The 27,804-nt window shown below is 23.5% G+C and overlaps 8 protein-coding genes across 13 annotated transcripts in view; 4 read left to right on the forward strand and 4 right to left on the reverse strand.

The window, feature by feature from the left end:
* The first annotated feature begins 818 nt into the window (after nt 1-818).
* On the forward strand, nt 819-3,661 carry LOC108002689 (probable ATP-dependent RNA helicase DDX56). Its single transcript, XM_017064505.3, has 6 exons — nt 819-1,550; nt 1,736-2,179; nt 2,258-2,517; nt 2,599-2,791; nt 2,877-3,181; nt 3,256-3,661. The coding sequence occupies exons 1-6, from the start codon at nt 1,461-1,463 to the stop codon at nt 3,620-3,622; spliced, it is 1,659 nt and encodes a 552-aa protein (XP_016919994.2). The 5' UTR covers nt 819-1,460; the 3' UTR covers nt 3,623-3,661.
* LOC108002726 (protein PBDC1) lies at nt 3,571-4,864 on the reverse strand. The gene is made up of 4 exons (XM_017064558.2): nt 4,722-4,864; nt 4,361-4,426; nt 4,235-4,294; nt 3,571-4,153 (listed from the first exon to the last, which is right to left on the reverse strand). Exons 1-4 carry the CDS (start codon nt 4,740-4,742, stop codon nt 3,794-3,796), a joined length of 507 nt encoding a protein of 168 aa, XP_016920047.2. The 5' UTR covers nt 4,743-4,864; the 3' UTR covers nt 3,571-3,793.
* A 138-nt stretch (nt 4,865-5,002) lies between these two features.
* On the forward strand, nt 5,003-6,898 carry LOC108002710 (translation initiation factor eIF-2B subunit beta). Its single transcript, XM_017064531.2, has 6 exons — nt 5,003-5,144; nt 5,225-5,311; nt 5,703-5,984; nt 6,053-6,209; nt 6,313-6,707; nt 6,806-6,898. Exons 1-6 carry the CDS (start codon nt 5,077-5,079, stop codon nt 6,876-6,878), a joined length of 1,062 nt encoding a protein of 353 aa, XP_016920020.1. The 5' UTR covers nt 5,003-5,076; the 3' UTR covers nt 6,879-6,898.
* Nucleotides 6,899-7,016: 118 nt separating this feature from the next.
* LOC108002716 (TM2 domain-containing protein CG11103) lies at nt 7,017-8,102 on the reverse strand. The gene is made up of 3 exons (XM_017064543.3): nt 7,851-8,102; nt 7,639-7,726; nt 7,017-7,568 (listed from the first exon to the last, which is right to left on the reverse strand). Exons 1-3 carry the CDS (start codon nt 7,991-7,993, stop codon nt 7,239-7,241), a joined length of 561 nt encoding a protein of 186 aa, XP_016920032.1. The 5' UTR covers nt 7,994-8,102; the 3' UTR covers nt 7,017-7,238.
* A 341-nt stretch (nt 8,103-8,443) lies between these two features.
* Nucleotides 8,444-12,639, forward strand: LOC108002700 (suppressor of fused homolog). Its single transcript, XM_017064517.3, has 7 exons — nt 8,444-8,616; nt 9,505-9,597; nt 10,733-11,042; nt 11,137-11,372; nt 11,452-11,673; nt 11,751-11,958; nt 12,047-12,639. Exons 1-7 carry the CDS (start codon nt 8,444-8,446, stop codon nt 12,110-12,112), a joined length of 1,308 nt encoding a protein of 435 aa, XP_016920006.1. The 3' UTR covers nt 12,113-12,639.
* On the reverse strand, nt 12,590-14,268 carry LOC108002735 (uncharacterized). Its single transcript, XM_017064569.3, has 3 exons — nt 13,917-14,268; nt 12,901-13,069; nt 12,590-12,721 (listed from the first exon to the last, which is right to left on the reverse strand). Exons 1-2 carry the CDS (start codon nt 14,256-14,258, stop codon nt 12,914-12,916), a joined length of 498 nt encoding a protein of 165 aa, XP_016920058.1. The 5' UTR covers nt 14,259-14,268; the 3' UTR covers nt 12,590-12,721; nt 12,901-12,913.
* An 857-nt stretch (nt 14,269-15,125) lies between these two features.
* On the reverse strand, nt 15,126-26,576 carry LOC108002670 (uncharacterized). 6 transcript variants are annotated; one of them, XM_062083276.1, is made up of 6 exons: nt 26,438-26,576; nt 26,291-26,358; nt 24,405-24,919; nt 19,696-19,872; nt 18,306-18,420; nt 15,126-16,461 (listed from the first exon to the last, which is right to left on the reverse strand). In XM_062083276.1, the coding sequence occupies exons 3-6, from the start codon at nt 24,463-24,465 to the stop codon at nt 16,338-16,340; spliced, it is 477 nt and encodes a 158-aa protein (XP_061939260.1). In that variant the 5' UTR covers nt 24,466-24,919; nt 26,291-26,358; nt 26,438-26,576; the 3' UTR covers nt 15,126-16,337. The 6 variants fall into 6 exon arrangements, with proteins under 6 accessions (XP_061939260.1, XP_016919971.1, XP_061939259.1 ...); XM_017064482.3 differs by having other exon boundaries at nt 19,696-19,908; XM_062083275.1 differs by lacking the exon at nt 26,438-26,576 and adding an exon at nt 25,035-25,169 and having other exon boundaries at nt 19,696-19,908; nt 26,291-26,426.
* LOC108002637 (protein neuralized) overlaps nt 26,511-27,804 on the forward strand; it is a 176,156-nt gene continuing 174,862 nt past the window's right edge. The window contains exon 1 of the mRNA XM_017064455.3: nt 26,511-26,653. Within this exon, the coding sequence (XP_016919944.1) occupies nt 26,620-26,653 (34 nt within the window). The 5' untranslated portion in view covers nt 26,511-26,619. The remainder of the gene's footprint in view (nt 26,654-27,804) is intronic.

Genomic DNA, 27,804 nt, shown 5'->3' on the forward strand with positions numbered 1-27,804 from the left:
TGTATTTTTTTTAACGTACTTCTTCTTGTGTTGTATTTAATATCATATATTTTTTATTTATATTATTATTTTTTAAATTATTCTTTTTTTTTATTAAAATTTCTTTATTAAATTATGGAAATCAGTATTATTTTATTTAGTTTATAGTAGTATGTTTTCGTATGAATATTATCTTATTGTTGCATTAATTTTCATAATATTTAAAATGTAACTGCTTTTATAAAATATTTTTATTTATAACTAAATTTGCATTTATATTTTATCATTTGTATGATTTAACACAAAATAAATAATAAAAATTTTTGATTTTATAACATAATTTTAACAAAAATTTATATTAAAAGATTATTTAGTTTTTATCTATTTTTTAGATTTTAATGTAGAATTTAAAAATTTTAATTTTTAAAATTCATAACAAAAATTCATAATGAAAATACATACGCACATATGAGATAAATCAATACTTACAAACAAAATTTATTATCTAAAAAATATATAATTATATATATAAATGATAAAAAATAAATGCTCTACACTGATTTGTTGATGAAAACTGTGTAATATAAGTTTCTAGTTTTTCCCATTTCTAATAAAATATTAATTGCTAATTAAATTTTCATTTGTTTAAAATGTCTTATTTTAATTTTATTAACTTTATCTTTTGGTGAAATAATCGATATTGGATTATATTTAAATATTCATAATTCATTTTTAATATGAATTTTTAAAACTATATTTTTGAATTCTACTATATTTTTAAAAATTAAAAATTATTGATACATAAAAAAAATTAATGGTTTTCTAAATTAAATTTCAACTAAATTTTTAATAAGTTTTAATATTTGATTATATTTTATTTGCAAATATTTAAATGGCCTATGTATGTTATGATAAACATTGATTTAAAATTAGATTGTTATCTATTTTATTTTAAGTTATTTATTTTATTATATTATATTTATATAATTATATTAGAAATATTTAGTATTGTTCAATCATGACTTTAGTCCATTTGAATTAATTGCAATATATTTTAATATTTGTAGATTGCATACATTAACATATATATATATATCTTATATATACTGTAAAAATATTTAAAATTACATTTATTTAAATTAGATCATAAAATTTTTAAATTATTTTTTTTTAGATTATTTTTATTTTTTTAGATTATATTTAAAATTAGAAAGAAATTAAAAAATTAAAAAATAAAATTAATAAAGTTTTTATGTATATATGAATATATATATTTATATACATATTCATTATACATAAGTCCTGTATATATATTTAGAAGTTTTAAAATGAAATAAAGATGAAAAAAGTATCTAGATGATATAGATATCTAAATAAAACATAAATGGCGTTGGTCGAGAATCAAAATCGATAGAATTATACAAATCTTTAAAAACATATTAACACGTGCTTTTTAATTTTAATCATAATTTGCATTTAAAATGATTTCGAATGAAGTGGAAGTGGATGAAGATAATGAAACAAAAGCAAAATCTTTTCATGAATTAGAATTAGATGATAGAATTTTAAAGGTATTTTTTTTTAAATAAATTTTCATTATCATTTAAGAGAGGTTATGTTTCAAAATAAAAATTATTGTTTTATTAGAATTAATAAATTGTTTTCTAACTTTTTTATATTATTATAAAATTAATTTTTTATGTAATATATTTAAAATGAAACATTTTATAAATAATTTTAAAATAAAATATTTTAGGCTGTTGCAAAATTAGGTTGGTTAGAACCAACATTAATACAAGAAAAAACGATACCGTTAATGATCGAAGGAAAAGATATTTTAATTCGAGCTCGTACAGGATCTGGAAAAACAGCTGCATTTACTATACCACTTATTCAAAAAATATTATCAAATAAACGAACACAAAAACAACAAGAAATTAAAGGTCTTATTATAGCTCCAAGCAAAGAATTATGTAAACAAATACATGATGTTATAATTAGTCTAACAATAAAATGTAGCAGAGAAGTAAAAGCTATTGATATCAGTCCTCAAATAGATCTTAATGCACAGAAACTACTATTAGTAGAAAAACCTGATATAGTTATAAGCACTCCAAGTAGATTATTACAACATTTAAAAGCAAAAAATATGAAATTAAAGCAATCACTTGAAACATTAATAATTGATGAAGCTGACTTGGTAAGCAAATTTAAATACTTTAATTAAGTAATTTAAATAGATATTTCTGTATGTGACAATGATTGTATTTTATTTCAGATATTTTCATTTGGATATGAAAATGAAATAAAAGATATATTGAATTATTTACCAATATTATATCAAGCAGTTTTAGCTTCTGCAACATTATCTGAAGATGTGGTAACACTTAAAAAATTGGTACTTCGTCATCCTGTGATTTTAAAATTGGAGGAACCTCCATTGGCTCCACTATCACAATTATCGCATTATAGTCTTGCAGCAGAGGAAAATGATAAAGCTGCCATTTTATGTACTTTGTTAAAATTACGTTTAATTAGGTAAATTATATAAATATAGTATAATTATATATTTAATGTATTAATAAAAATATGTAATTTATTATTTATATTTTTTTTTAGGGGAAAGACTATTATATTTGTAAATACTGTAGATAAATGTTATAAATTAAAATTGTTTTTAGAACAATTTGGAATAGCAACTTGTGTATTAAATTCTGAATTGCCAGCAGTTTCGCGATGTAGAGCAGTTACTCAATTTAATTCTGGAACATATGATATTATAATAGCATCAGATGAAAAATCTTTAGAAGAAGTAAATATTTTGTATCTATATATCAATATATATTTACATATTATTGATTTTTTTGTTTTAAATTCACAACTTTTATCTTTTACAGCCACATATAGCAAAAGTTAAAAGAGGAAAGCGAAAAAAAGATAAAGAATCTGGTATAGCCCGGGGAATTGACTTTCAATTTGTATCTAATGTGTTTAATTTTGACTTTCCTCCAGATATAAATTCTTATATTCATAGAGCTGGACGTACTGCTCGAGGTAAAAATGACGGAACAGTGTTGAGTCTTGTATCAATAAAAGAAAGACCAATTCTTGAAGATGTTGAAGTCGAATTAAAACAATGTTATAATTGCGATAAATTATTAAAAACATATGAATTTAAATTAGAAGAAGTTGAAGGTTTTCGGTATGTTGCATAAAAATTTATATTATATTATATTATTATATTATATTTTCGATTTTGTCATCGTTTATTTTCAGATATCGAGCAAAAGATGCTTGGAAAGCAGTAACTCGAATTGCTGTTCGTGAAGCTCGTTTAAAAGAAATAAAACAAGAAGTACTCAATTGTCAAAAATTAAAAAGTTATTTTAAAGATAATCCAAGAGATTTGCAATCATTGAGACAAGATAAAGCATTACATACTGTAAAATTACAACCACATTTAAAAGATGTACCAGATTATATAATTCCACCAACTTTAAAAAGACTTGTTAATACTGGCAAGAAAAAGAAAAAGTTTAATAGGGAAGCTGCAACATCTAAACCTACTGCCACACAATCAAAATATCGAGCTCGTGCATCAAATCCTTTAATGAGTTTACAATTACAAAACTTGAAAAAATGAATATTTTGTATTAATAATAAAATATTTTTTTTAAACTCATTTATGATATTATTCATTATAAATAACATTTTATAAGATTTTATAAATTGTAAAAAATTGTAGATGAAAAATTACACACTATTCAAATGATATATAATATAGAATTATTACAATATTAATATTTATCATAATTTATGATTTTTCTGTAGTCCGCTTTGGTTTATACTTTTGCCTAATACCATCATTGAATCCCTCTCTATTTCTGGCAAGTTCAATGGCATAAAATTGTATTCTAGTTGTGAGTATACTATTTTCTTCTGAATAATCTCCTTCACAATCTGCTCTTAATAATGTACCAAAACTGTAATCTTCAACAAGTCCTTTAAATTGTTCACAGAATGGTCTCCATTTTATCTTTCCTTCGGGTGATTTTAATTCATCTTCATTTATTTTATCTAGTTTGAGATCAGGAAAAACATCACGAAAAGTTTTATATATTTGTTCGTCGTGAGGTGTAAGTTTTAGAAATTTCGGATCAACTGAGCATAATATCTAAAATAAAAAATTTTTGATTTAAGATTCTATATACTTTTTCAAATAACATTAAATCAATTTTATTAAAATATTTTTTACATTAAAGTATACTTCAGCATGTTCCATAGCTTTCATTGCCCACATTGCTTCAACTGAAGGCTAAATAAATTATTATAATTATTATTTTAATAAATTTATTTTTTTTTGGCTTTATTTGTGACTTACATCATTATCAAATTCTTCTGCAGGTCTAGACAATACACTAGTACCAGCTATCAATTGATCTGCGGTCTTGAAATCATAATAAATGATTTTAAATTAATAAGTATATCAATATCAAAATAAATTAGAAATAAACAAAAAGAAATAATAATTAAATATTAAAATATTTTAATGAATTAAAGTTAAGAATTGTTTGCTACAATAATATAATAATTATTAAATAACATACCTTATATTTGAAGTAAAGTTTTTAATTCTTTAATTTCAATCAAATTTGCGGTAATTTTCAGGCGGAAAGATATACATGGTAGGTTAAGGATCATTTTCATATGAAAAAATATATAAAATCATTTATTATACTTACAACATCTCCAATACGAGCCATACTTGTAGTGTCTTAAAAGTAAATTAATACCGATAAATTCTCAAATATTGTTTAAAGTATTTAAAATAATATTAAAACATTAAATAACGTTATAAATGTTGAAGATCAAAAATCAAATGTATAGTGCACATGTCACGCGGTTAAAATACACGTGCAATACAATAGAATAGGATAATGAGAGGAAAGCAGAACCAATCATTGGTCTAGCCTTCTAACAGCTGGCATTTTAATGTCGATAATTTTAATAATATTTGTAGAAATGTTTCGATCTTTCATATATATTTTGTAAAAAAATATTTAATATTTAAGAAAAATTTCTAACTTTTTGATCGAAATGGTTAGCATAAAAGATAAGGAAATTAATGAAAAAATGTTAAAATTAATAGATGACATTCATTACGGGTGAGAATTGTAAATAATCTAACCTAAGTAAAATGAATTATTTATAATGTTTTATATTTATATTATTTATAATGTTTCAGTGATATTAAAGGTATATATAATATCGTAGTTGCTACTGTAGTAGCTTTAAAAGAAATTATAAATAATACAGAATGGACTACTGCAGAGTAATTATATATTTTTTTTATTTAATACAACTTAACATAAATTTAAGAAACATTAATAGAAAGAATATAAATTTCAATAAAAATTAATATCTATTGATAATATTATATGATGTATGTGTAATTGCTACATACATAATCACAATAATCAATAATTGATTATTAGAAAAAATATATTTGTATATAATTAATAATTGATTATTAAAAATTTTTATTTTAGGTATTTTTTTAAAATAATAAATTTAAATTTTTCTTGAAAATTAAAAACTAAAAATTAGATTACAATTTACAATAGCTAATAATAAGTAGATATTTTATTTGTGTTTCTTAGATATATATACATATATAAATTTTATTAAAAATAAGGATAACAAAAAATAATTATTTATTTTAGAAATTTGATGAGTATAATTAGAACAAATGGAAAATATTTAGTAGAAGCTAATCCTCTTGAATTTTCTATTGGAAATATGGTTCGAAGAATATTACAAATAATTAGAGAAGAATATACTTCTGAATTAAAAAATAAAAATGATGAAACAGATCCACAAGAATCTTTACATAAAATTCTCACTGCTGAAGGTGATCAACAAGTTGATTTCAATATTTCTGTACCTTCTTTAAAATCAGCTATTATAGAACACATTAATGAATTTGAAGTTGAGTTGGAAACCTGGTTAGTTCTAATAAGAAATGAAAATACAAAGAGTTCTGTATTATACTATGTTATAATATGTGTTTTAGTGCAGAAAATATTACACAGCAAGCTTCTGAACACATTCATTCTGATGAAATTATTATGACAATCGGTACATCAAAATTAGTAGAAGAATTTTTCAAAAGAGCTGCTGAAACAAGAGCTTTTGAAGTTGTAGTAGCTGAAGGGGGACCATCATTAAGTGTATGTTATTTAAATATATATTAAATTAAAGTATATAAAAATTTCTAAATAATTTATATTTGATTTTCATTTAATTTTTTTAATTTATATTTTATTATTTTAGGGCCATGAAATGGCAGTAAATCTTGCAAAAGCAAAAATTAAAACTACTTTAATATCAGATGTAGCAATTTTTGCAATGATGTCACGTGTAAATAAAGTAATAATTGCTACACATACAGTTATGGCAAATGGAGGATTGAGAGCGATTTCAGGTTCACACACAGTTGCTCAAGCTGCAAAACATTATTCTGTCCCAGTAATGGTTTTATTACCATTGTATAAACTTTCTCCGCTGTACCTGTACTCTCATGAACAAGATGGTTTTAACAAACATGTTTCACCATTGGAAGGTGTAATTGATGATGCAAATGTAACTTTATTAGAAAGAATTCATGTATATAACCCAGTTTTTGATTATGTGCCACCAGAATTAGTTACATTATTTATTTCAAACACGTAAGATTAATGATTTAAGGATTTTTATTCTTTATATTACTTAATTTTGTAAAATCAATATGTAACAATATTTACAATATTAACAATTTTTATTTTAGGGGTGGAAATGCACCATCATATATTTACAGATTACTCAGTGAATTGTATCATCCAGATGATTATGAATTATAATAGATAAATATTAAAACATATTTATAGTTATATATTTATAATTTTCCTTTTTCAGATAACTATCAAAACATTTAATCTTTCTAAAGAAATGTTTTTAATAAAAAGAGAAAATAGAAACTATTGATATTTAAAAACAACTTCTCTTAGTAGGAATATTTATTTACATATTAAGATATATATATATATATACATATATATATATATGTATATATATACAAGTAAATATAAATTTGTTTTTATAAAAGATATTACACTAATAATCTTATAAATTCGAAATTATTAAATATTGATTTAAAAAAGTAACATATAAAATACTTAAATGTTACTTTACATTTCTGGAATGTATCCACGTTTGATATACTATACATAAGGATTCCAATTGCTGCCATCTTCAGGTTGTAAAGAACCTGTGACTAATAGAATCACATCAAAAATCCACCATACTCCTACTCCTCCTAACGTCAATAGTTTGCCAACAGCAGTACCAGTTTGCCCTAAACAAAATCGATCCATACCCAAAAAACCTAACAGAATACTGTACAATAAAGTAGTAGCAAAATAATGATCACTATATTTTATGCAAGGAACTCCTTCACGATTAAATGTTCTAGGTCCATAACACTCTATATATGGCAACACAGTACATGATACTTTAGTTTTTTCAACATCTTCATATCTGGAGCCTCCAAACTAAAAATAAAATGTTTAAAAAATTACTATTTTGATAAAATATTTATATTTATAATATACAATGTTATACCTTTACACAACCAAATCCAGTTTCTTCTTTGGCAGTTTTATTACCTTTGTGATCAATTGGTTCTTCACATTCTATAAATTCTTTTGGCCTGTAAAATGTACATTCATGCTATAAAAATAAATAATTTATTGAAATAAAAAAAAAACAGTAATCTATTCATTATTTAAGACAACTTTTAATCAATAAATGTGATTAAATTTATGAATACTCACAAAAATTTACACATTACTAATGGACCTTCAGGTCTGTATTCTTGTTGAGAATCTGTGGTATTATTTATTACCATAATTGTTGAACATATTTGTGAATTCCGCAAAAGATAAAGAAGAAATAAAACCGCGTATTGTAACCTCATCTTGCCGAGTCTGACATGTTTAAACGCTTAACTTCTGATATTCAAAGTTTACGAGGACATATAGATAGAAAGCATTTTCAATCATATATGATGTATCGTATACAGAATCATATATAGAAAATATAGTTGTGTACAGGAATTATTCAATTGGACGAAGAGTAATTTAACTCCATCGGAATGATCCAATAGAAAGACGCTTCGAATTATAAGAACCAATGATAAAGTATCTTCTCTTATTGCCTAAAGTGACTTTTAAAGACGCGCAGTGATTTCGGAATTACTCGATCGTCCTCTCTAAAAGAATTTAGTTTTGTCAGGAATCAGAGACGTATGTTTCGTGTTTGGTGGAAGGTATACATAGTGGTTGTAAAAGAGTAAACAAAGTGATCGTGTATCATATATTCTTAATATTTTCAAAGCAATATACTTTGTGGTTTGAAATCTACGTATATGTACGGAAATATGCGTGAAAGGGAGGAATTTTGCCGAAGTTTTCCACCGGGACAACCGATCCAGACACCGACGGCACGAGCTCTGGGCCTTGACGCTCTTCACAATCTTTGTAAAGAGATCTATCCGGACCAAAGCAATCCACTCACTGTCACTGCAGTTGTAAAATATTGGTAAGAATTTTGCATATTAATTTTGCGTAGCAACAAAAATGATTTTTTAGCGCTAGAATGTATAAGATTTAAATTGCATATTTACTGTTTATGTCAGAATGAGAAAAAAAAAATATTAGATAAAATAGAAATATTAATATTTGCACTTTTAATTAATTACACATTTTAATTTATTTTTTATATTATACAATTTTAAAAATATTTTAGAAATTATTTACGTATTTATGTATTTTTAAAGTGTGGATTTATTAAAAATTATTGTTTTATTTCTTAATTATTTCTTAGCTATCATACATATCAATTTTTAATATTCGTGTTTTATTAAAAATTAAAAAAATTAAAAAATTATTTGATTTTTAAAATAAAATTAAATAATTAAAATTAAAAATTAATATCAATTTTATTTTATTTTGGTTACATTTAATTAATTTTATGTTATAATTTTTCTGTATAAAATAATATAAAATTATATAAATAATAAAAATAATAATTATTGATATTAAATATATTAAATGAAAAATAATTTATTAATATTAAATTAATATTTCTTAAAAAAGAATTATTACATTTAATATTTTTTTTGTATTTTTTTATAGAATTTTTTTTATGAATTAAATATACATATATCTTATAATATAAAAATATCATTATATCATTAAATAATATTTTAATTATTCATTGAATATATATTTTCATAAATAATTTACATATTTTTTGATTGATACGATATTGTAAAGTTCTATATCGAAAAGGTGGTTTCTATTAAGTTTAAGTATGGAACTCTTATACAGAAGAAAGGACGATTTATATTTAGCCACCCTTAGTCGTACGTGAATTTAACCGGATGTAAAACCAAATAACTGAGATTTTCTATGTACCTTTGCTTAGGTTGGGAGGTCCGGATCCTCTAGACTACATAAGTATGTATGAAAATTCAGGTTGTCCGGAATTAGGCATACCACCACATTGGCATTATATTAGGTGAGTTTTATCATTTCCAAATATTCTCAACTAATTATCTATAATATTTATTTATGAAAATATTCTATATTTTAAAATTTAAAAAATATAAAATGCTTAACAAATCATTATTACAATTGTTTATATAATAATCATTTTTATATTTATTGCTTGTACTTTGTTATAAGTTTATAATATAAATTTTTAATAATGATCTATTAATGATTTCTTACTACGCACGCGATCGTTGAAGTGAAATACTACTTCGCATCATTCATTCAGAAAAAAAGTTTTTTTTCTATATATATATATGGTGAAGAAGGAAGAATCAGAGTGTTAAAAAAAAACGGGAAGTCGGGTATTCGTCAGTGTCACTGTGTAGTAGGAGTGTGCCTCTGTTTGATGTGAGCGCATGTTATTTTTCCGACACACCCTTGATGACATGTGTATGCGGCATCCATTTCTGTCATTCGGGAATTTCATTTATCGTTTTGATACATTAAATCTAAACATGAACTTTAAAAATATTAGCGGTTTTTTATTACTTTTTTATATATTTATAAATAATATTAAAAATTTAAAATAATATCTTTTTTGTCGTATTAATATTATTTAATTAATTTAAGTTATTAAAAATTATTAAAATATAGTATACAACTTTCTATATTTAACAATTCACATTGTGGAAAGATAAATGAATGCTCGTTTCAGGAATTCCTCATTAAAAACTAGGCGCCGAATGACGAATGGTCTACCGCGAAAGGGTGTTCATTTGTTTTTTCTCATTTTCAATGGGTGACCCTTCCTTCTTCAGTCTGAAGCAGCTGTTCCAATAGTTCCCTCTTTTTCTATATATAGAAAGTATAGGGTACAGGAAGATAAAGTTGTTTGAAGCGCGACGCATCGGAAATAGATCCGTGGGTTTTACCTTTTTCTGTCTGTCTTATCTAAATATGTTTCATCATTGATTAAATCTATTTTTTGTAGATTAGAAAGTCTAGAATTATTTTAGTTCTATCAAAAGTTTTTGTTTGTCTATTCTAGAATTATTCAAGAATCTCGATATTTCAATTATTTATTATCATTCTTTAATTTTAATTTTACTTTAGTTATTTTCTTCTTAGAACAATATCATAATAAAATTTCTTAATTCAAGTTTGGGTTTATCGGATTTACATGGAGATGGACGAATACATCCAAAAAGTGGTCCTGGTCGTGCTAGTGGCTTTGGATTTGAATTAACCTTTAGATTAGTCAGAGAAAGAAATGAAATGACTCCTCCCACTTGGCCAGCAAATGTAATGCAACAATTAGCAAAATATGTTTTTAATTCTGGTAATATGCTGTTGCCGGGAGACCATGTCTCGTGGCATGCACCTCTGGACAACGGCAATGGTCGTATTACCCAAATTTTAATGGGCAAAGATCCACAGTTACCAGCATCCATATCTACACCACATGGAGATGTAAGTTTTTTTAATATTAATTTTGAATAAAAATCATTTTCAAATAATAAAATCAGAATAAAATATTTTTAATGGTCCATGTACAATGTTACAGGTTTCATTTGTTCAAATTGTAGGAGTTACTTCTGAAGAACTACAAGCTGCACAACATTGGAATGGTCTAGGTCTTGTAAATTTATTAAAATCTAGTCGTGGTTGTGGACCATGGTTAGTGACAGACATGAGAAGAATGTATTCTATTATGGAAGATGATCCTTCTATAGCAGAGAAAATACAAACTGGTATAGAAAAAGAGGGTTCTAATTTAAGTGGTGTATCTGCAAAATGTTGGTAAGTGTTTTTCATTTATTTATGAAAAATTAAAATATAAAATATTTATTATATTAAATATATTATACACAATTTATAGGTGGGTCCAAGTAAATAGTGATAAAAGTACAGAAAAATATAGAGAAACAAGAAACGAATCAGATGAGGAAGATGAAGATATAAAACCAATAATAAAATCAGAAAGATTGTCTCCTTGTGAACAAGATACAAACTTACCAAATGAAAATTTTATTAAAGTTTTACCAGGTCTTCATTTGACTTTTAATCTTGAAGCTGGATCTTTGTTACCATTAGCAATAAAGTAAACATTTTTAATATTATTTTAATAATCTTATTAGCAATATATATTAATATATATAAATGTGATTTTTTGTATAGAGGTCGAGTCATGCACGGAAGGCATTTTACATTTAAATCAATATTATCTCATACAGCAATTACAATAGTTGCACCTTCAGTTACCGGAACTCTAGTTTCTAGGGAAAAACCATATGTAGTTCAAGGACCATGGTTACAAGTTCTGCTTCCAGAAGATTTATCTGAAAAGATGGCTCAAGAGTTCCAAGTTTTAAATTCACCAAATCAGGTAATTAATAATACTAATTTAGTAAAATATTTTTATATATTTTATATAAAATTATATAAAATTAAAGTTACTTATTTTTTATTTATAGATTCAGTTGCCAAAGACATTTTCTTGGCCCGAACATAAATTGGTTATTACTGTTGTAAATGACTGAAAAAACTAAATTAATACTATTAATATTATTTAAAAATATCGTTAAAAGTGAATTAGGATAAATTGACGTAAGAAAAGTATTATCTAATCTCGTTACAAAAAAATTTCGACGAAATTATTTATAATCAAATTGCGTTTTTGCAGTTATCGAACAAGCGATAGATTACTAGCGAAACTTTATCTATCAATGTGTAAAAGAAGAGATAAATTATCATGAATATATTTTTTTATTCAACAAAAGAAATAGAAAATAATTTGTAATGAAAATTTTTTTTATATATCTCTCTTTTACAAATTGATATTTGTTAAAGATTTATATTTAATTATGTATATATAATAGAACACAAATTACAAAGTGTAATTTTGTATTTGATATACGAGTTTACACATTGTTATTTTATACAAAACATTTTTGTAAATAGAGAACTTAACTTTTCTGGCAGCGTCCGTCAGAATTCTGTACCAATTTTTACGAATGAAAAGTGTATGATGTAATGATAAATATAAGAAATAATATTTATAAGGAAATATATATTTTATTTTTTATAGCTTTCTTGGTATAGATTTTATTCACTGCATGTGTTAGATGTATAATCACTCCTTTTTAAATCTGTGAGATAATAATTTAATTTATTAACATAAAATTAATTTTTACGTTTTTTAACAATGTTAATATAACAAAAAAGTAAATTTTTCAATATAAAAAAAATTATTTTAATATGATATTTTAATGCATAATTCTGCATTAAAATTTATTTAATTTTTTTTTCTTTTTCTCTAAATCTTTACCTTGTAATTTCTTTTATTCTAAATCGTCGAGTTCCAGTATAGGATCACCTCGAGGTCGTTTGCCATAACGTCGATTCAATCTTCTCCCTGTTCTTCTTTGAGCCGGACAAACTCCTAGTTTATTCGAATCCGGGTTTCCTGGGTTAAGGAACGCAGCTATTCGAGAGTTCTGGGAGATATGTATGACATTGGAACTATCATGTGAATCAATAACAATTTTGATTAGTGTACAGTAGACCGTTGTAATGAACGATCCTTTAAGCTTTCAAAGTGTTAAATGTTCAAAATTGTATATATAAAGTGCAAAACAAATATATTGAGGCACTTCAATTTTTTCAGTTACGTTTTTCGCAAATTTCTAAAATATAAGAGTTTTTTTTAATTTTTTATTAAAATTTAAATATATCATAAAATATATTAAAATACAAATATATTTTTATTATTGTTAGATATGTATGATAAAGATGAATAATAAAAAATACATAAAAATTACATTGAAAAAACATTATTTTTAACGAAACTAAGTATATTGTTATATTATTTTACAATATAAATAATTATGTAATTTGATATTGTTTGCAATTTTTTTTTATCAATCTTTTTAAGGATTTTGATAAAAAATGTTATTGAAGAAATTAATGTCTCAATATTTCTATGTGGCACTGTACATTTATTAATTAAAGTGAAAAATCATATAAAAAACATAATAATGAAAGTAAGAAGGACATTCGATGAATATGAAGAATGTAATGCATCATCATCAGATAAATATATATTAAAGTCTTCAAAATAATTGAGAAAACCGGTTATTGGAATAATTTGAATGCTTAAATCAAACGTTAAAATTATAAGGAAATATGTCAGATATAATAATATTTTATTCGATATTTTATAGGTTATTAAAATTATAATTAGACTCTTGAAATATTAATAGGAAATATTAAAAAGTAAAAAAAATATAAATAAAAATTCTGAAAATGATAAATAAAAAATTTTCAAATATGTAAAATTCCTACTTTTATTATATTCTTGGCGACCTTAAATGCCGCGATCCAAAGCAAAACAACAATGCAGGCAGAGGCGAAATCCTCGACTTCTTCGCAAGTGATATTGCTAATGACTCTAACAATACCTCGAAAGACGTTCACGAATGTTTGCATGGATTCGATGCCTAGGTCCCTTAGGAAACAGATCACCTGGAAAATCAGGTTCATCACCGCTAGTATCAGCTCGATTATCCTTGCCAAGAAATCGAAAATGATGTCGAATAACTTTTCGATGGTCTCCCATAGCCAGCAAGTAATTCGCGAGAAAAACTCAACGAATTCTTGGGTTACATTTGACATACGATTTTTCATTTTTTGAGATAATTCCTATCTCATTTACATAGCTTCTATCAAATTTCTTTGATTTTTCCTGTCACGTTTCACATCGAATCGAATTTTGTACTTGATGCACTCTTTAAGAATAATGATTCGATTTTGGATAAATTCAGAGAATTTTTATTCTCGAGTTTTTTGTTTTTTTTTTCTTTCTTTATTTCTTGCAGATTTCGTGACATTTTTTTCAACGTACATGTAGCAAAGATCAATTAAAACGAGCGTCTTTATATTCTTGAATTTACTGTGAACTCGACTTTGTTTGAACTGTAAAGAAAAAATACGAAGTTTGGAGTGAAAATAGAATGCTAAGTTCTTCTTTGAATGCCATTCTTGTTTTCTTTTTGTTTAATTTAATTTCGTTATGATGTCATTTAAAATTTGGATTTAGGTTAGTATAAACTATTAATTTTTTTTTTAACATTTGCAAGTTTAATAGTATATTTATTATATATTATATATTTATTTCTGTACATAGAAATTATAACTAATTTATTTTTTCATAATTAAAAAAAAATATATAAGTTTCTTTATTAATATTAATAATAAGTAATAATAAGTATTAATAAATTAATAATAAAATAAGAGATTTAAATTAAACGATGATATTTAATTTATTTGATTAATTACTAATACAAGATTAAATAATATCATTTAATAAAATAAAATATTTTTCTAAAAAGTAGAGATTATAAAGATGTTTTTAAAGATAAAAATTGTTTCAATTTTAATTTTTTTGTAAAAATGCTTCATAATTTTTAAAAATCACGAAATTTTTTTTTATCTATGTTTAAAAATAAATATTTCTTTATGTGTTATAAATATTTTATTAAAATTATACACAGATTTATAACTTAAAATTCCTTTTATTGGATATTCTATACAATCTGCGACAATTCCATATATGTAATATATATAATATATATAATTCGATTGTATTCTTAAGCAAATAACTATAGTCATAAATGACACATTCTATGCATGAATATTAACAAAATAATAATTACATTATATAATTATAATTATAATGGCAGTTGTTGCTCTTTCTATTCTGCAAACTATCAAATAGTATCAAACAGTGATTCTCTATATTTTTTTCTTCATAAATAATTTTTTCTTCGTATATATTTGGACCTTTAAATTCCTTTTATTATACTAAATTTTTATTTGATATATTGAATAAATGCAATAATTTACGAACGAAAGTAAAAAAATGCTTTCGATATTTCACTTACGAGATATTACATTTTCTTTTATCTTTGGTCCACAGCTAAATTGGTCAAGTTACTGATTTAAATTCGAAGTGTTTCTCTTAAATTGTCCCAAAACTTCTTTTTATTTTTTTACTATTATCTATTTTTTTAAAATCGTTATTATTTTATTTTTCTAAAATAGTGATGGAGGTGGATTATACTTACGTATTTCAATAAAATTTTTATAAAATTTTATATATCTTATATACAAAATGTCAGAATTATATTTTTCTGAAAATATCCACCATTTTAATTTAAAATAATGATTTTACTCTATTTTCACAATAATTTTGACTTAGGTATTTAAAATACTCGAAATGATTTTCAATGTTATTAAAATAATAAAATTTTTTATGAATAATCATTAATTTATTTGATTATTTTATTTGACATATTATAATCGTAAAAGAATAATCTATAATCTAATAAATTTGTAATTTGTTAATATTCCAGATAATAATTTTAAATATCATTGAAAGAATAAATTTTTTTTTATCATCAAATCATTATTTCATTTAATGTATAATTATAAAAGGGCAATCTATAATCTGATAATTTATAACTTGTTAATATTAATTAATAATTTTTGCAAAAGAATTAAAATATTTAACAAAAAATATCTCTATTTTTAAAAAGAATTTTTATAAAAGAAAAATAAATTAGATTGTTATGGCCATCAAAATTATTCAAATAACAAAAAGAGTTTTTGGGACAATTTAATATTATAGAGATAATCGTTTCCTTTTCATATATATACAATAATTATCTATCGTTTAATTAACACGTGATGTTACTTAGTTTAGTTTCACGTGATGCAAATTAGTTCAAGAAAAATCGATAGGGTTAAAAGTATGAGTGAAATTGCTTGCCGCGTAGATCCATTGCAGGCGTCTGCATCGTTGCATGATTGTACACAACCTCGAACATATCTAAAAATTGTAATTTAAAATCAGAATATTAAATTCTATATATTGTTAGAATTTTTATACATTATTAAAAATGAGTTACGTAGTTTGAAATAGGAATTTTGTTAAATCGTTTAATTTTATATTTGAGAATTTATTAACTTTTTAATTGGAAATTAATGAAATATGCAATTTTAGTAATTTAGGAAAATCTATTCTCTTGAGCTGAGAATATGTATATCTACACGAAAGCAAAAATTTCATTGTTGTAATCTATGAAGGTTTATGTAAAGTCTATAATTATTTCTTTCGAGAAAAAATTTATATTGTAATCGAATTTGAAATTTGAATGTCTTTTTTGAAATATAATATATAATATGATATATTTTATATATAATATATATAATTTAATTTTTAATTATAAATATTATATATTAAATATATTGTTATGAAAATTATAAATATTATATTGGATTTAAATTATAGCTTTATTTTGTGCTGAATATAATATTTTTTCATAATTTCAAAAAATAGGTCAACTTATAAATGAAATCGTTTCAAAAGTCTGGTTTCAATAATAATTTAAAAAATAATAACATTTATATTTATTAATAACAGCTTTTATAAAAAATATTTTTTTTTCAATTAAAATACTTTAATGTTAATTAACGTATTTTTTTAAAAGATTATAAAAAGGTTATAATTAAAAGATTTAATTATCTATAAAATTTTACAATGAACAAAATAAAGTGTAATTTGGTTAATGTGACGAATATAATATTAGTAATACTAATTAAATTTTTTATTTTTTTCTAATATTTTTTATTTTACTGTAACAATAATTGTTTAAAAAATTTATAACAAACGAAATTCAAATATTTATTATAATTAAAAAAATGAATTATAGAAATTTATATTTTTTATATTCTATAAATATAATGCACAGATATTGTGCTCTGAATATTTTAAAGATTTTTACACTTTTGAATTTTTCATAAATGTATAAATATCATAAATATATAATCTAACAATTAATTAAATTTTAATTGAATTTTTACAATTAAAATTGAGTTTTTAAAACGATGTTACAGTTTTACAGAATTAATTGAAAACAGATCTTTTCGAATAAACAATTTTTTAAATAATCCATCACGAAGAATCAAATTTCTGATAAAATAATTAAAAATTGAACAATCAAATATAAACGTTATGTATCAGAAAATATATTTAATAAAAGAAATGCATTATAAAAAATAAATTAATCATTTTTAAATACCTAAAATACAACTCTTAGAAACATTTTCAGATATACTATAATTTAAACACATATATTAATATAATGTAATAATATGTTAATAAATATAATTAAATACATATGTTATTGCGTTTGGATAATGGATTATTGCATTATTAATAAATATATGGATAATTGAAATTCATGTGAATAATGTGAATAATCAACATTCTACTATATTTAAAAGTTGACCTATTTCATTGAATTCATATAATATTACAAAATATTATTTTATAAAAAATATTAAGAAACCAATTTACTTCATTATACTTCTCAACATACATTAAAAACAAAGTTAAAAAATTCGAAACTGTTCTGCAATTGCAACATATAAATATAATTCGTTTTAATTGAAACATGCATTCCCTGAGAAGCAAAGTATTGATTAAAATAAACGTATACAGACGTAACTACTTATTTTTCTTTTTTTCTTCTTTCTTTCTTTCTTTCAATCGTGCCAACCTCGTGCCAACTATAATAAGGGTCAATTTCAAACGATGTAGCATTTGCAATTAGCGCTGTGGCACAAAGGAAAGCTCAAATTACATTTCTTCTCGTATGCCTCTATACTTACTTGTCGTCGAAGTAGAACCCTCCACAATGAGACATTCTTATGATTTCGGAGTCGGTCGTTAGAGTTCCGCTGTCCAGCGCGCAACTTCTCACCGTCAAAGAGATCCCGGACTCATCTAGTAAATAACACGTTACAAATATTTATACGTATTTTTCTATTTATATAATATTTCAACGTGCCGTAAAATCGAAGAAATGTGAAAGAGTTGAAGTTTTATCTGAGTTGATATTTGTATAAATATATTTATTTACTTTTTGTTTTGATTCTGTGTTCTGTGGAAGAGAATTTAAAACTTTATGCAGATGAAATTTTATATATATCGTTTTTGTATATTTTTTTTAAATTAAAAATAGTAATATATTAAAGGGAAGAAATATTGATTACTAATCAAAAATTACATTTACATAATATAAATAATTAAATCTTAATTAAAATAAAATAAAACAATATAATAATGAATAATAATATTATAATTTATTGTAATAATATAAATAATGACATTAAATGTCAGTTAAATAATATTAAATAAAATAATTTTGAAATTATCTAAATCTAACCTAAATAAAAATATTTTTCTTGATTTCTATTTTCGAAATTTTGTAGACATAATTTTTGAAATTTTCTGAAATTATTTTAAACGCAAGTTTGCTGATTATTTTAATATTTTATATATTTGTTGATACATTTCTAAAATTACCTCAATATATAAAAATTGAATATAGAAATAAAATTCTTTTTCGCTATTCATGACTTCCAATAATAAAATCAAAAGTTGCTTTCTGTAATAATATTTAAATCTGAATTTTACCAAGAAACACAAACATTTAAAAATTTTTTATTTATTTTCAACATATATCCACAATGTTCTTTTCAATATAATTTTAAAGGAAGAAATTTAAATTGAAAATTTGGAATAGAATATAAAAAATTCATTATTGGCATCAATTCATAATTTATATATTTATGTATTCATTTTAAAGTAACAATAAATTTATAATATTATATAAGACCGAAGAAGAAATATTATAATTAATAATGTAATAAAAATAACAAAAAATAAACAAAAAACATATTGTACATAAAACTTGCGAAGAAAGGCAATTTCTTTCCACTATTAGAAATTTATAATAGAATTTTTACCGTTTAAAGTACTTATCTTTATCGTTTTCGAAACACTCTAATTAACAAACACACTTTGCGAAATTTCTCGAAATTATTCACAATTGAATCCGTTGATTCATTCGAGCAATGTATTAACTTTCCACCGGTGAAACCTCCGTAAACAAGTAGTAGATACTATACCGGAAAGCATATAGTGTATTCGTTGAACAGACAGCGGCGAAAGGGGGTTAAGGGCCACTCGTTATTACAAAAAAGAGAAAAGTTTTACCATATATGCCCGCTATTTTGATGCACGCAGTCGCGGGGAAAAGACCATCGCGCCCTTTGCGACCTCCCAAGCAGGGCGACTCTAAGAAGGCGAGGCTTCCGTTGTTGTGAAACGGATCGTCGCAGGGTTTATTGTCGCCGTCGATCGAGACGCACTTGAAACAATCGATGGCCCATCCTAATGCATCAAAGCCAAAGTAAATTAACCAGCGATCTAAAAAATTTTAATTCGTTCGCATCATATTTTTATTTGTGCCTTGAGAAATTACATTTAATTGTACGTATCATATAATTATATGTTATTATTTGTGTAGCTTTGTATAATTTTTGTTTAAAATGTATGTCATTATTATTTATTTTTAATATTAATAAATTCGTGCGAGCATTGATGGTAATATGATGCGAATAGGTTAATGGGTTAATAATTATATCGTTGTAATTTATTATTTTCATAATGATATTTTTTTATTCTTGTAAACAGGCCTAGGAGAAGTAGACTTTTAAAATAGAATATTTCTTTATTTCTATCTTAACTTTTTTTGAAATGATACTTACATATAAAAATAATTTTCAAGTATTTTTTTAAGTATTATTATAAGTATTTTATTTTATAAATACAAGGAAAATATATATTTATATGAATTAAATATAAGATTTTTTATTATTGTATTGAAATTTATATCTTTTATTTTTTATGATATTTGGTAAACAATAAATTTGCTTGTGATTTAAGCATTGAATAAAATAATATTTTCAAATAATATTTGATTTTAATTTTAAATGAAATGTTATTTTCAGAAATATTTTATTTATGGAAATATTTCACTTTTTAATGTTTTATTTTAAATTATTTCAATTTTTTTCTGATGATTCATTTGAAAAAAAAAACGGTTCTTTAATATTTTAAACGAACTTTGAAAAATATTGTATCATAATAAGACATAATAAGAAACAAATTCTTTCATTAATTTCAACGAGGTTAATTATTTTTTTCTAAAAATTTATACACTTATAATTATATAACTGATTAATTTCATTTTTTAAAAAAATCATATATTTTTTGTGTACAAAATGTAGAATTTTCATCAACTTCATTTTTTAAAAATTTTTAAATTTCGTTTTAAAATATATAATTTTTCAAAAAATGAATCAATAAATATATAAACTTTAAAAAAATAAATAATTAATTTCAATAAAATTGTTCAATTTAATTTTTGTGCAGCTCAATATTTCTCAAATTTAATTTAATATCAAAAATATTAAACAATGACTTTTTATTTTCAATTACATGCTACAATTTTTTTTATAATATTTAAAACAAGATCGTGTTGAGATTGAAAAATGAGAATTTGAATATCATAGACAGAATATTAAAAATTCTAAAATTACACGAGGAACTTAAAGAAAAATTCAAATAATAAATAATTTAATTCGAAAAAATTGTAATTTAGAAAGAATGATTTTTTTTGACTTTTTATTATATGTAAAATTTTTTTTAAAATATTAAATTAAAGATTATGTTGAGATTGAAAGATGAGAATTTGAATCGTAGATAGGATATTAAAAATTCTAAAATTATTACACGAGGAACTTGAAGAAAAAGTAGTAATACAAATGATAGATAATTTAATTCGAGAAAATTGTAATTTAACAATTATGAACTTTAATAGAACGATTCGTATGCTTTAAGATATTAAAATCTGATTTTAATATCTGCATTCTCTATTTTATTGTACTGTACTTGTATATATTTAAAAATTGCAATTTAATAAAATTCTTTAGATAAATTATATGTCTTATACATCATTTCCTGTAATTATTTCGTTTTTTTACGAAAAAATAAAATAATATTACTTTTTCGTTGAATCTTTCGATAATTTGCGAAAATAGAAAGTAAAAAATTAAGAAAGAATTCAATATAACGTTGATTTTCAATTAAAAATTCTAAGCAATTGAAAGCTAATGTAATTCAATCCAATTATTCTCGTATCTTAAGTATTTCTTTTTCTTTATCTTATTAATTAATTTTTTCAAATATTAAAAGTTTAAATATTAGAATTTAAAATGTTAGAAAATTTTCATCTAGACTAATGAAATTCTAAAACTTATGAAATTGAGAGAAAATCGTGAAGTATTTTACTGATGATTTTTTCCTCATTCAGAAATTTTCACATTTCAGATTCTGTCGTAGATTTTCCATCTTCGTTTTTTTTAATTTCTCATGGAATTCCTTTGAAAGATAGGAAGACCGTAAATTCAACACTATTCAACACATTCTAAAGCTATCTCATTGATTTCGGGATTTTGATTATTCACCTTAAGATACGATCACATTGTCTCTTTCATCTCTTCATTTCATTTTTTATTGTTATTTTTTTATCTATTATATAAAACATTGATCCATGAATTAGAATCACATACAAAAATTTCAATTTTTTACAACAAATTGTTTCTAGTTATGTACAATCAATTGTACATAATTTAAAATTATTGTGAATAACTTATTATTATTTGCATTTATTTGTATTTATTAATCATTAATTATTGTAATAAAAAATTTCTTATTAGAAAATTATTACAAAAATAATAAAAAGCTTTTTAGAATATTACAATTAGATATATACAATTATGTTCGCATAAAATATCTTTATTTGCTATAAGATTATTATCTATACTCTTGAATTAAGTGAAATTAATTGAAAATTTTATGAATTGTACGTAATTTTAATAAGTCTTTCTTGTATTGAAGATCAAATATATTATTATATGTATTAAATATTAAATTTTTTTATGAAATCTGTGAAACAAAAATAATTATTAATATCTACATCTATATTTTTTTTATGAAAAAGAAAGAAAGAAAAGAAATATTGAAGATTTTGAATTTACTACATAGTAGTAAATTCGATAGCCAGAGGCTGTATATCTAACACACAATTCTACATAAACTAACTTGAACCGTCTTCAAACGAATCTTTAATATTTTGCTTTATTTATTTAGTAGCTACTTAAAAGAGTTTTAGCTATTCACTGTGTCAGATGCAAAGTGTTGAAATATTATACATAATTAGTATTTATTGATTCTTTTTTATCCAAGAACAGAAAGTTAGACTTGTAATTAAATTTCTTTTTTTTTTATTTAATAAGTCAAATTCATACATGTGATTAAGTGTTATAAAAAATATAGAAAAATTAATACAATTTGTATTTATCTATATTTAATAAAAAATTTAAAATATATAGAATTTGATTTCAAATTAAACTCTTTAGAATGAAATAATAAATCATTTTGATTCAATAAAGCACAATCAATAAATACTATAATAATAAAATGTATAATAATAAAATCTGATATTATTCAATTATTCAATTATCTACTAAATATTTACTAATTATTATAAATAAATATTTATACAAATTTATATTTTATGAATTATGTTAAAAACGTAATGATCTATCTATGTTAAATATTATGTTAAATATAATTAGAATTATAATACTTCAATATATTCAAATATAAATAGATATCACTAACTTTTTTAAAATCAAAATTTTTTCTCAAGATATTTTTTTATTAATTATAATTAATATTTTTTGTGACATACAGAAAATGTGACATACAAAATTTAAAATTTGTTTTAGTAAAACATTTATTATTTTATTATTCAATTATTTAAATAATTAAAAAAAGAGAGAATTATATTAAAAAGAATAATATCAAATTAAAAAAAGAATTTATACAACTTTAAGTTTTTATATATAATCATATAATTATCAAAATGTTACAATGAATATTTTATAAATTTTTCTATCTTTTTATACTTTAATATGTTGTTAAAAATAACTTTGTCGTGATATCTAATGTATATAAATGATTACATTTCAAGATAATAATAACGTAATAATAATAATAAGAAGAATAATTGAATGTAATTTGATAAAATGTTGCATTGCATGTTTTATTATTTTCAAAAATAAAAAATAATTTAAATTTAGTATTTTAATCAATTAAACGATATTAAATAAACATTCATAATCTAAAATATCATCGATAATGTTCTACATTATTTAATTAATCTACATTTTTATCTAAAAAAATGATCTACAATCTGAAATACTATGCGCTAATAACTATTCTGTACTAATTAGCCTACATTTTCGTTTAAAAAACTAATCCAAACAATACTTAAAAACTACTCTCTAATTAAGTCTACACTAATTAATCTACATTCAAAATATTATATAAGATTTGAAAATTATTTTACGTTAATTAGTCTATTTTTGTTTAGAAAATTTGTTTAATAAATATTATTTTACGCTAATTATTTTTATTTAAAAAATTAATTCACAATTTAAAATATTTTATAATATCCAAAAATTATTTTACATTAATTAATTTATTTTTCAATCTAAAATATTAATATTAAACGTTCAAAAAATTATTATACGATAATTAGTTTAACGCTTTTATTTATAAAACTAATTCACAATCTACAATATTATACAATATATAAATATTTATCAAAGAACTATTCTATATTAATTAATTTATACTCAAAATAATATCCAAAAATCATTCTAATTAATTATTTTACTATTCTATATTCTAAGCTAGTCTTTTTTTTTAAAAAAAACATTTTCACAATCTATAAATACCATACAACAGCACTCTACTTTAATTAATCTACATTTTAATTTAAAAAGACTGACCTTTCGAAACGAGGATCGCGATCAAACAGAAACAGACGATCCAGAAGAGTCGGGGATCCATCTTTGGCCAAGCGTTGAGCGCTTTTCCCCGGATGTACGATCGCCTGGTTGCCGTCAGCTGCTGAATGCCCGAGGCCTCGAGTCGAGTTCCTCCAGAATTGTCATGTCAGACAGAAGAAAAAAACCGATGTCGAGAGATCAACGTCTTCCTAGACGTGAATCGAATCTGACCGAAAAATCCATATATAGAGAGAATCCTCGAGATATCGTGGTGTTCCTCGACCACGCAACGTGTCCACGACCAACTCTCGACGACCAAGTGTGTTTTGTCGGTGGTTACCAAGGCGATGATTTCCAACGTCGTCGATCCGCACTTTTATTCCGCCTTTATTTCATGCCGATCGATGATTTTCCGCTTGGAAAAAACAGCAGTTTCTCGTTCGTTTTTCTTTCCTCGAGTCTCTTTTGCCGAATTTGATAACGACCCAACTGATAACGTTGGACGCTTCATAAGGCTGAAACACAGTTGGTAATTGCGTGATTCTGTTTATGCGAGCTTGGCACACGCGAATTATAGGCGCAGTAGATGCGTGCGTATTATGTGCGATTACGTGTGTGTGGATATCTCACGTGGAAAGATGTTGACTTGTCGTGGATTTTGGTGCCTCGTTTTAGCAAAATGAGCGTTTGAATATTTGTCGTGTCGGTGATGGTGATCGTGTCGGGGATGGAGAATGTACTATAGCTCATCCAGGTGTGTAGATTCTAATTGGAAACGTGTATTTGCATAATATGTATCGTGGGAAATAATATTAATTGGGAAGAGTGGTTAATGTGATTTTGATTATGCTTTTAGCGAACCGAATTTTGTTCGCAAGAACATGTGATATTTAATTGTAAGTGAAATTTTTAAAATCGTATCGGAGATGCGATAATTTTCTTAAATTAAATTTTTGAAGATTTTTTAAAAAATTTCAAAACTATTAAATTTTTCTGAAACTTATGGATATGATTGTAAAGTAATAATTAGGTGATTTTAAAATTAAGTATAAAAAAGTAGATTAAGTAGATACGAAAATTTAACATAAATTTTTATATAAAATTTTTAAGATTTTAAAATTAATGAAACTTTTTTATCTTTTTTTATCTAAATTTATCTACGAATAAAATTTTTGAAGACTTTTTTAATTCAATAATAATAGAAGAATATTTATCATAAAAGAAATTTTTACAAAAAAATAAGAAATTTAATAAATATAATTAATATTAATTAAGAAAAAATTAATATTAATTATTAGAAATGTTTTGTAAAAAGATTTATAATGTTCATATTTTAAATTTTAATGACATGTGAGAAAATAGTAAAATTAGGGCAAATATGATATATAAATAATAGAGAATATCTTGTTCATCGCATCGCCAGGTTATTGACTAAGACATAATTCATGCACAGTGATATTAAGTGACTACATAACAAAGTGTCTCAAGGGAAATTTTATTATACTAATATATTTTGATAGTAACTTTATAAAGAATAATAAAAGTTATTAAATAATTTTTTTATATATTTTGTTATTATGTATATTTAAATATTTATAATATTTATATTAAAAAATTTTTAATATAAATATGTAAATTTTAGCATGTTTCAATTTTTAAATTACTAAAAATTATATACACAATATATTATATATTCGTATAAATTATATATTTGTCAAAATTTTTGATTACTTGTATAAAAATAATATTAAAATTATTTAGTACAAATTCAAAATATATATCAAATAGTATATATATCAAAATTATTGAAATAGATATCTAATTAATTGTGTCTGAATTTAAATAAAATATAATTATTTATTGTTAGAGATATTCATTGTACTTACTTTATGTACGACGAGCTGCTTAGAAGCAGTGATATCCGTAGACGGTCTCGATGAGAAATTATTGAAATCTGTAGAAACGATGAGATAATAAGGATGAATTCAAAATTCCGCGGGTCGCGCATGCGCATCGGTCCACGGGCCAATCACCTCGTTGCTTCGAAGCGGCCGTCCGTCTCTGTCGTAGCGACACTGCGGGTACACGATGTGATAGTATTTTTCGAAAAATGTGTCGATCTTTCGCGCACTCATGCATCCGCTTTTTCACGTGAGCCAGCCGCGATCGCCGTGTGCTTTATCTTGTGCTTGCCATCGCTGTTGGCGTGTGAATAATGGGCCAGTCGTCGAGTAACACCGGACACAGCGGTGAGTGTCGATTTTACATCCGTATTCGTAATTGTGTGTTGTTGGTCGTCCCGACGTTTTTTCGAGTTGCACTGCACGCTTGACATGTGTCAACTGCGAGGGCTCTTGACTTTGCTGCCAGCTCCTGCGCAAGTTTCGTTGACTTTTTCCGTGGCATTGCGTCGTTTGCGACGAGAACCTTCTCGACAGGGCCGTGTTTTCGCCGAAACAACGGTAGTTTCTCTTATAGGATACAATGATCACGTTGCCTTTGAGGTTATGTCAATGGGCACATTGATGTAACACGGCGATTGTAGAATCGCTTTTTGGTTCGTTTACTGTGTTATCGTGTTACGTGACATCTCCGTGTTCGGTATTGTTTATTTTTTTATAATACTTTTTTTCGTTGTTTCGATGTTACTGTTTGGCCATCATCGATTGTTGATTTAACTACCGCAGTGGTTGAATCTGCGCAAAACGATCGTTATCGCCATAGCGTTTTTTTTTTAAAATTCAGTCGATCGGTTAAAGTTTTTTCGTATCTTATCGTTGTAAAAATTCTGAACTTCTATTCATATACAATATGTTTATTGTTTGTTTGTTTTTTTTGTTTAAATCATTCTACTTGCCATTGAATTATCTAAATTTTTACGTTCTATAGGTATCGGAATCATTTGAAAATGAATCAGAACAATTAACAATTTTTTATTATTGTTAATTATGAATTTTTAAGTTTTATAGTTTTTAAGTTTTATATTTTCCTATAAAATATGAATATAAATAAAGATAATATGAAAGCTTTGTTATGTAATTATATATTAATAGCTGTTTAAGTAATTAATTATTATTTTAGTAGATAAGATAATATAGATGAAACTTTGTCAAAAAAAGAAATTAAATTTTAAATATAATTATAATATAATATATTAGATCATATGCATTTTCTTAAAATATTTGATTCTCGAAATTGAGATGCAAATATACTTCCTTTCTTACCGACCGAACATCCAAATCGATTGTACATAAGTGACATCTGTAGGAGATTTGTAATTTACGTTATCGATAATAAAGGAAGTATTATTTTTATACCAGTGAAAAATTTGTTATATTATTTGTTATATTAATCATATCTGATTAAAAATACTGATTAATAAATGAAATTTAATAATTTA

The sequence above is a fragment of the Apis cerana genome, linkage group LG12, assembly GCF_029169275.1.
Source record: "Apis cerana isolate GH-2021 linkage group LG12, AcerK_1.0, whole genome shotgun sequence".
Lineage (NCBI taxonomy): Eukaryota > Metazoa > Arthropoda > Insecta > Hymenoptera > Apidae > Apis > Apis cerana.